Source organism: Tupaia chinensis, unplaced genomic scaffold (genome assembly GCF_000334495.1).
Source record: "Tupaia chinensis unplaced genomic scaffold, TupChi_1.0 Scaffold000523_1, whole genome shotgun sequence".
NCBI lineage: Eukaryota > Metazoa > Chordata > Mammalia > Scandentia > Tupaiidae > Tupaia > Tupaia belangeri.
Genome location: NW_006160036.1, coordinates 924,457 through 933,711, shown reverse-complemented (window position 1 = coordinate 933,711; position 9,255 = coordinate 924,457). Strand labels below are relative to the sequence as shown.

At 45.9% G+C, this 9,255-nt stretch overlaps 1 protein-coding gene across 1 annotated transcript in view; it reads right to left on the bottom strand.

Moving 5' to 3' along the window:
• Window positions 1–292: 292 nt before the first annotated feature.
• Window positions 293–9,255, bottom strand: part of CDH3 (cadherin 3) — a 61,905-nt gene continuing 52,942 nt past the window's right edge. Inside the window, exons 13-16 of the mRNA XM_006156915.3 lie at window positions 5,669–5,875; window positions 3,701–3,831; window positions 3,008–3,154; window positions 293–1,159 (exon numbers count right to left, since the gene is read on the bottom strand). Coding sequence (XP_006156977.1) covers window positions 950–1,159; window positions 3,008–3,154; window positions 3,701–3,831; window positions 5,669–5,875 — 695 coding nt within the window. The 3' untranslated portion in view covers window positions 293–949. The remainder of the gene's footprint in view (window positions 1,160–3,007; window positions 3,155–3,700; window positions 3,832–5,668; window positions 5,876–9,255) is intronic.

The window sequence follows — 9,255 nt, the reverse complement described above, 5'->3', positions numbered from 1 at the left end:
GAGTCCAGCACCTTAACCACCACCTATTAGCCCAAAATTTCCATTTTTAAATAAAAAAATCTGAGGCAACTAGAGAGTAAATGACTTGCTAAGAAGACCTCACGTGCTACTCTTTGAAAGCCTCCCCCACAAAATTAATGTGTGGGCTCATTCCCTTTGTAAAACTGTGAGAACTCAAAAAACCACTGAAGTATACCCTTTAAATTCATGAATGGTAATGGTATGTGAATTATATGTCAATAAAGCTGTTATTTGGGGGAAAAAAAAACATTCACTTCACTGGCACCTCTGGGAAAAGTTCCTTTAATAAAATAAAATGTCTAGTACATTTACACAATTGTCATCACCCTTCATCTATAACACACAATAGGGAAAATAAAAAATAAAGGACAACCTAGACACGCTCAGTATAAAAACGGAGTGATCCATCCAAAGAGGAGGCCTCAGGGCCTGGAAATCAGAAATGCAAGAGTGCCAGTGAGCCCAGCAGCTCTGGGCTATGCTTCTGGAGGACCCAAGGGATGGTTGAGGACCTGCCTCTAACTTTTAAAAAATAGAATTAAAAAACAAACAAACGAACACGTAACGTGAGGCCTATTTCTAAGAAGGGTCCATTCCAGGGAGAGTCATCATGAGGCTGTAAGAGCTAGTCCAGGTTAGGACACAGAGCTGAGCATCAATGGCCAGTGAGAGATCCTAGAAATTCAGCCTCCGTGGCACCCTAATCTGGGCTGAGAGGTTTTCACTGCTAAAGGCAAACTGCCCACATTCTTCTATTCTGAAAGGCTTAGAGACCACTCCCTCTACTGTCAGATTCATGGCCACTCCCCTCCAAGCTGCTAAGGCTGCTTCCTGACAAGCTCCAAAGTCCTTGGATGAAGAGAAGGCGATCTCTCGGAGATGCTGCTGTGGCCTGACACCGTGTTCCTGGCCCTGACGGCAGGGCGTCCTAGTCGTCCTCGCCGCCACCATACATGTCTGCCAGCTTCTTGAAGCGGCTGCCCCACTCGTTCAGATAATCATAATCTTGGTCCTGGTCAGAGGCGGAGGAGGTGAGGGAGCTCAGTGAGGCGGCATCAGAGCCGCTGCCCTCATAGTCGAAAACTAACAGGGAGTCGTAGGGCGGGGCCGTGGGGTCCGTGTTAGCAGCCTTCAGGTTCTGAGGCAACAGAGAGCAGGTGGTTAGCACACCCCAACACTTGCCGGCTATGAGAGCTCAGGCAAGTTACTTCATCTTGCTGAGTCTCCATTTCTTCATCTGTGAGGCCATTTCTCCCCTCCCTTAAGGTTCTGTTTCTTTTCTTTCTTAGTTTACATGCCAGAGGGCACGTGAGAGAGAGAGACAGAGAAAGAATAGCTCCCCCAACAGGAACTGGCCATGCAGCAAATCTTTTTCTTCCAATTCACCATCTCATCAGGATCCTGGGCCTGTGTGTGTACCCAGTGTGTTTTCAAACCACTGGTCAGTCATGTGGGATCCGGCTCTCTCTGTGCTGTGCTATGGGGCCAGCTTCTCTTAAGGTTTTGAATGGTGAAGTCAAACAATGTATATCAAATACTTAGCACAGGGACTAGCAAACAACAAGTGCTCAGTGCAACACAGGCCAGTGGATAATGGCAAGGACTCTGAAATCAGAATGCCTGAGCCAGAACTCAGACTCTACACACTATTTTTGGTATCTTAGGTAAGACCCTTCACCACTCTATGCCTCTGTTTCTTCATCCGTAAAGTGGTGATACTTTGGTTTCTGAAGAACAAATGAGTGTATGTAAATATATGTCAAGCATTTATTAGAATAGAGTCACTACTTAATAAATGCTACATGCTAGGTCCAAAGTTCCCAAACTTAAAATCAGGTGGAGAGGACCAGAAGGTGGTGTGCTAGACTCCAACGTGGTCAGCCACAATTTGAGTCTTGGACCCAATGTCTTGAGAAAAACACTGGGTACGAGTGCAAGTGTGCCCCAAATCTTAAGAGCAGTATGGAGAAGAGTCTGTGGTGTGGCCATCCCCCTTGGTGGGTGATTTCTCACTTTTCCTTACACATGCCCTTTGATAAAACCTTTTTTTCTTTTTCTCTTTTTTTGGAGAGGTTTTTGCTATAGGGCGCGTGCACTCGCCAGATGGACAGAACGAGACAGAGGGACAGAAAGTGAGAAATCACCCCCCAGGGGGGATGGCCATGCTGCCAATCCCTTCTCCTCCGTTCTCCTCTCGGGATCTTGGGCATACACGCACACGCGCCTGGCGTGAGTTTTCAGCCACCGGGTCCGGGACGTGAACCGCGAAGCCTAGGTAACACCTAGATCAATTAATCCCAATCTCTCGGGTAAGTGAGAGACCTCAATAATTTTTGTTGTTGTTTTCCTACAGGGCATGTGCGCAGGTGGAGAGACAGAGAGAAAGTGAGAAATCACCCTCCAGGAGGCATGGCCATACCACAATTCCTTCTCCTCCATCCTTCTCTTGGGATTTTGGGCACACACACATATGTGCCCAGCATGTTTTTCAAGCTGCCAGGTCTAGGACTCTAACTGCTAAGTCAGCCATGTGGGATCCAGTTTCTTAACCACATGCCACCTGTGGCCCAACCTCAGTAATTTTTGAGGTTCCTGGGTTATTCCAATGTGTAGTCAGGTGAGGGACCCCTGTGCTAACAAATTCTAAGTGCTTACTCATTTTCTCCTTGAAGTAATCTATAGCAGAGGTTCCGAACTGGATCTCCTGGCCTCACACTGGATCTTTAAAAACTCAAACCCAAGTACTCTGGCTTCAGTATTCTAAGAATTGCTACATTTTTTGAATAAATGAATAAATTATTTTATCTATTACTAAGCACTCTGTAATTTAGGGTTCTATGAAAGAGGAAACGAGAAGCCCAGAACTTACTCAAATAGCCAGGATTTGGACCCAGAGCTAAGACTCCAAGCCTATGCTCATTCTTTTGTGCTTCTGGTGCTAGGCTTGAAAAAAGGGCTGTCCTAGGCTTGCCACACCATTCCTCACCTCAATGATGAAGTTGCCGATTTCATCTGGATTGGCAGGTCGTGGACGGTACATGGGAGTAGGAATGAAGGTTGGCGCCACATCATTGCGAAGAACCACCTCAGGTCTGGCCTCCAGACCCCGATGGAGTTGGGTGATATCATAGTCCTTCACAAAAATGAGAAAAACATGGGATTGAGACGGACCTGTGATTTACATCTCACCCACTGCTGTACCCTCTGGACGGTCTGGTTCATAAGGAAGTCTTTGAAGATAGATAAGGTCGGGCCCAGCAGGTGACATGGTGGTTAAGGGCACTGGACTTCCACATGGCCAACTATGGTTTGAGTCCCAGACCTGGTGGCTTGCTTTCTCACTTTCTCTCTATAAGGTCATGCTAAATAAAATAATAATAATAATTCTTTTTTTAAAAAAAAGACAGATATATCAGAACTTTCTAAAAGCTCTAGTTTCTACCCTCCCTTATCCTACCAAATTAATTAAGCACAGACTCAAGGTCAAACAGGCTGGGGTCGAAGAGACAGCAATGGGCTAGGACCCTTTTAGAAGACAAGAATTGGTAGTATATCCATGAGGACTGATGCTTTATGCCAGGGCAGGTCAACAAAGCTAATGGGGTTAGCTGGTTAACCATTCCTGCCAGAGACCTGGGCGGTATCTGCCTCCCAACTCCCAGTCTTCCCAGTATCCTACCTGGTCCTCTTCACCACCTCCCTCTTCACCATAGTAGAAGACGTTGTCACGGGTGTCATCTTCTGGGAGCAGAAGAGGCTCCTTGACCTTCCGCTTCTTCCTCACCAGCAAGAGGAGCACCAGGAGGAGGACTGAGAGAGTTTGAGACTGTGAATACTCACCTCCCACCACCACGTGTCTAGCCAAGACCTCCAAATCCTCAGAGTCCCGTTCAACTTTAGACCCTCCATGCAGTAGATGGAGCCTAGGAATAGCCCAACTCCCTATATCAAGGCTTATTTGATTTGGCCCCTGCCTATGTCTCCAACCCACCCCCCAAGTTCTAGCCACACAGGCTTCCTCTGAGAGCCTCAAATACAAATACAGCAGTTTCCCACTTCAGAACCTTCACGTGGGCCCTCTCTTCACCTGGAACACTCCACACAGACACATGGCTCCCACCCTTCAGGTCTCAGTTTAATATCATCACCTTCTCCTCAATGTAGCCTGACCTCACCCCTCCCCTCCCTAAAATGCTCTGTCATTTACTGTGAGTCTTCCTTCTTTTGCTCCTATATAATGTGTTCCGTAGGAATCTTGCAAAGTTTAAGTCTAATCACACCACTCCTGATGACCTTCTGTTTCACCTGTGGTCTTTCTAAGAGCCTAGAAGGATCAACATGGTGATGCACTGTGCCCATCTCCTTTCTGATCTCATTTCCTACCTTTTTCTCTCTTGCTTTTCCACTCTAGCTGTTTCCACACGATACCCAGTGCTGACTCAGGGCTTATGCACTTGCTGATTCCTAGATATCTGCATGATTTGCTCCTTACCTCTTGCAGATCTTTACCTGAATATTGCCCTGTCAGCAAGGCCTTTCCTGCTCATCTTCCTTCAAACCACAGACCTCTGACCCACCCCATGTTGACACTGCACATCCTCTCTCCTGCTTCCTTCCCATCACAGCAACACCTGTTTCTCTGCCAGACTGTTACCGCTGCCTGCACTGAAATCTAACCACCACGGGGACAGAGATCGATTAGTGTCACAGCCTAGTGCCTAAAGCAGTGCTGGATGCACAGTATATTGGTTAATTAAAGCTTGCTCTTCTTGTATTCATACCTGACCAAACACATGATTTCTGTGGAAGGACCAACTCAAAGACTGGAAAAGACAACCATGACAGGTTCTACCTTTAGGGCAAAGAAATTTGGTTTTAACTAAACACTTCCGTCCACTAGCCCAGTGGTGTTCAAGTTCTGGCATGTATTAGAACCCCCTCAAGGGCTTGTGAAAATGGATTATCGGGTCCTACCCTTAAGTTTCAGGTCAGTAAGTCTGGGTGGCTTGAGAACTGCCTTTCTAACAAATTTCTGGTATTGCTAATGCTATTGATCTGGAGATCCACCTTCCCCCCAAAAAACTGCTTAAGCCTCTAGTTGACATGATGGCAGGGCCAACTCTGCTACTCACCACTGTATCCCCAAAATCTGGCGTGTTCCAGAAGCTTTAGAAATATCTATCTGATATCTGAGTGACACTCCTAGAATTATAGGTTTAAAGAATGGGTGGGCTGGGGCTAGCAAGTGGCTTAGTGGTTAAGTCACTGGATTCTTACATGTCTGACTATAGTTCAAGTCCCTGACCCAGCAGCTTGAAACTCACACCAGGTGTGTGTGTGTGTGTGTGTGTGTGTGTGCACCCAAAATCCCGAGAGGAGAATGGAAGAGAAGGGACTGGTTAAGTCACTGGATTCTTACATGTCTGACTATAGTTCAAGTCCCTGACCCAGCAGCTTGAAACTCACACCAGGTGTGTGTGTGTGTGTGTGTGTGTGTGCACCCAAAATCCCGAGAGGAGAATGGAAGAGAAGGGACTGCTGCAAAGCCATCTCTCCTAGGGGATGATTTCTCACTTCCTCTCTCTCTGTCTCTCCGGTGAACGTAAACTACCTTGTCCTTAGAGCAGGGAGGGTAACAAGTACTCACAAAGCAGAGCCAGGATAGCCCCCAGGATGGGGAGGATGAAGCCCCCCTTCCAGGGTCCCGAGCAGATTTCTACGTGGCCGTGGCAGTCACACACGGTGGCCTTGATCACTGTCAGCTGTTCCTTGTTGCCATGGTCGGACAGAGAAAGGTGGACATCATATGTGTCCTGCTTCAGGAACTTCTTCAGGGACAAGGCCACTGCATCTCCTGGAGTGGACAGATAACTTATTAGCTGTGCAGTACTATAAGTGATAGGAGCTGAGTACACCATGATGAAGGTCGGTGTACACAGTCTTTCTGCGTCTGGGCACCAGGGAGAAATAGTCCTAAGTGTGAAAAGTTAATATTTTGCTAAATAAAAAATCATCATAATGGAAAAATTATTTGGATAGAAACATAAATTCAGACCAGCCTGTGGTGTGGTGGTTGGAGCACCACTGGGATTTGGCCACAATGCTGACATTTTGACATTTTGACTGTTGCTGGGAAGTAATGGTGAAGATAGCCACTCATTACCTAATCAACACCAGTATCCATATATTGGGTTGTTGGAAAAATCATGACACATTTTTGCAAAGACAGACATAGAAAAAAATGTGTCATGCTTTTTCCAATAATCCAATACTTAACTTTCACAGTAACTGTGTGGAAATAGGCATGAGCATGGACCCCATCTTACATATAAGGATATTGAGGCACAGCAAGGCACAGTACCTCACCCACAGTTACAAAGCTAGTAAATGGAGTCAGGTCTTTTTTTCTTTCTTTCTTTTTTCTTTTTTTTTTTTGGAGAGGTTTTTGCTATAGGGCGCGTGCGCTCGCCAGGCAGAGAGAGACAGAGAGGTAGTAAGCGAGGAATCAAACGGGGATGGCCACGCCGCAATCCCTTCTCCTCCATTCTCCTCTCAGGATCTTGGGCACGCACGCACACACGCCCGGCCTGAGTTTAAGCCACCGGGTCCAGGACTCGAACCGCGGTCGACTACGTGGGAGTCCATCGACATAGCCATTACGCTAACTGCTGGTCCCTGGAGTCAGGTCTTGAACCAAGCAATCTGGTTCCAGAGTTCAAGCTGATACATGTGCAGGGAGGACTAATATGCCTTTGAGGCCACTAGGGGGTGAGAGGAGACAAGGAAAGTGTTGGATCTATGCACCAAATCACAGGAATCATAAAATGAGCCAACACAGGTATCTGAAGTAGGTCCTGTCTTAGCTGGGCTCTGCAGCAATAACAGACACTAGGCATCTGGCTTCTTTGGGCGGCAGAATCTGAATGTACCGATTCCCCATCTCCCTCCTGGAGGACCCAGCACCAAAAAGAAGGCACAAACACTTCAAACAGGAAAGAAGCACTGCTTCTCTACAGGCCTAATTGGTACTTGGGGCTGGACCCAGCTTCCTCAGACATCCTGGGTCCCAGTCCTCATGACAATGAGAAACCACTGAAGGCTGAAAATCTTTGAGCTGGTGGATCAGAAAGAGGCAGGATGGGGACTAGCAGATGGCATTAACGGGTACGTTGCTGGACTCACCCATAATTGACTGCAGTTCAAGTCCCAGACCCGGAGGATTAAAACTCAGGTCATGCATACATGCCCAAAATCCCTAAAGGAGAATGGAGAAGGGACTGAGGTGTGGCCATCCCCCCTGGAAGGTGATTTCTTGCTTTCTGTCTCTCTCTGTGTCTTTGGTGAGTGCATCTGTCCTATGATAAAAATCTCTCTAAAAAAGCAAAAAGAAAATAAAAAAGAGAAAGAATGAGGAGGTGGACTGCTGGAGAAGTGGTGTGAGGACAGGGCTCCAGAATCAAAGTCTGACACCAGCTTCTACTATTTGCCTACTCTGTGCCCTTGGGCACTATTTAACCTCTCCGAACTTCAATTTTTTTTTTTTTTTTTTTGGAGAGGTTTTCGCTATAGGGCACGTGCGCTCGCCAGACAGACAGAGACATAGAGACAGAAAGCGAGAAATCACCCCCCAGGGGGGATGGTCACGCCGCAATCCCTTCTCCTCCATTCTCCTCTCGGGATTTTGGGCACGCATGCACACGCGCCCGGCGTGAGATTTAAGCCACCCGGTCCGAGACGTGAACCGCGGTCGACTACGTGGGAGTCCAGCGACATAGCCATTACGCTAACTGCTGGTTCCCTCCGAACTTCATTTTCATCTGTGAGTAGGGATAAAAATACTGACTGCAGAATATGGTAGAAATGTTAGAGAGAAAAAAGAAAAAGTATTGTTATTTTAATGATTAATATAATTAATATTTTAACAATTTATTTATTTTATTTAATAATTTATTTATTTATATTATTTTAAAAATTTCCTGCAGGGCACATGCCCTCACCAGAGAGAGATAGAGAGAAAGAGAGAGAGAAAAAGAAAGGTCCAGCACCTTAACCACCACACCACCTGTCTGCTCCAAAAAGAAAAAGCATTTTACATATAGCAGAGTATCATAGTAAATCACACTTTGTGGATTAAAAGCTCAATATCAAATTAGCTCAGTGGTGCAGTGGTAATGCACTGTTCAAGAGAAACCAGGGCCAGCAGTAGCATGGTGGTTAAGGCATCTGGATCCCACATGGTTGACAGCGTGGTTCAAATCCCAAACCTGGAGGCTTAGGAAATATAGTAGGTGCATGTGCATGCATGCCCCAAATCCTAAGAAGGGAGAAGGGACTGCAGCATGGCCATCTCCCCAGTAGATGCTTTTTCACTTTTCCTCTCTCTAGTGGGTGTGCAAATACCCTATGGTAAATCAAAAATAAAAGAAAACTACATGATCTATCAAGAATAAAGGGGGGGACAAGATAGTGGGCTCATAGGGATGTTCTGTCAAGGGTTGAAAAGGAGTTTGTCTGAAAGCAGATTTAAAAGCAATTTCTCTTTGGAACAACTTTTTTTGTGCCACCTAAAAAGCCTCTTGATTCACCATGGCAGTAGCAGCAATAAAATGTGTGATATCAAAGACAACCATCTTGAAACATTTCCTTCCAACCCAAAATGGAGTTTTATATTGTGTTTGTCATAAATCTATGTATTCTTCTCTTCCAGATGACTATAACTGCAAAGTGGAGCTTGCTTTGACATCTGATGGCAGGACAATAGTATGCTACCACCCATCTGTGGACATTCCACATGAACACACAAAACCTATCCCTAGACCAGATCCTGTGCATAATAATGAAGAAACACATGATCAAGTGCTGAAATCTAGAAAAGTGATCTCTCTGATCAAATTGAAAAATTAATAATAAAGTTAAAAAATAATTATTTTATTTAACTTTATTTATTTATTTTAATTTGACCAGAGGGAGAGAGAGAGAGAGGGAAAGTGAGAAAGCAAGCCACCAAGTCTGGAACTCAAACCTCAGTCAACCGTGTGGGAGTCCAGCACCCTTAACCACCAAACTATCTGCTAGCCCCCAGCATCATTTTTATTTTTGAATTATTTTTATTGGAGACAAGCAGATGGTGTGGTGGTCAAGGTATAGACACACCCACATGGCCAACCACAGTTCGAGTCCCAGACCTGGTGGCTTTCTTTCTCATTCCCTGCCCACTCACCCCCCGCCCCCGCC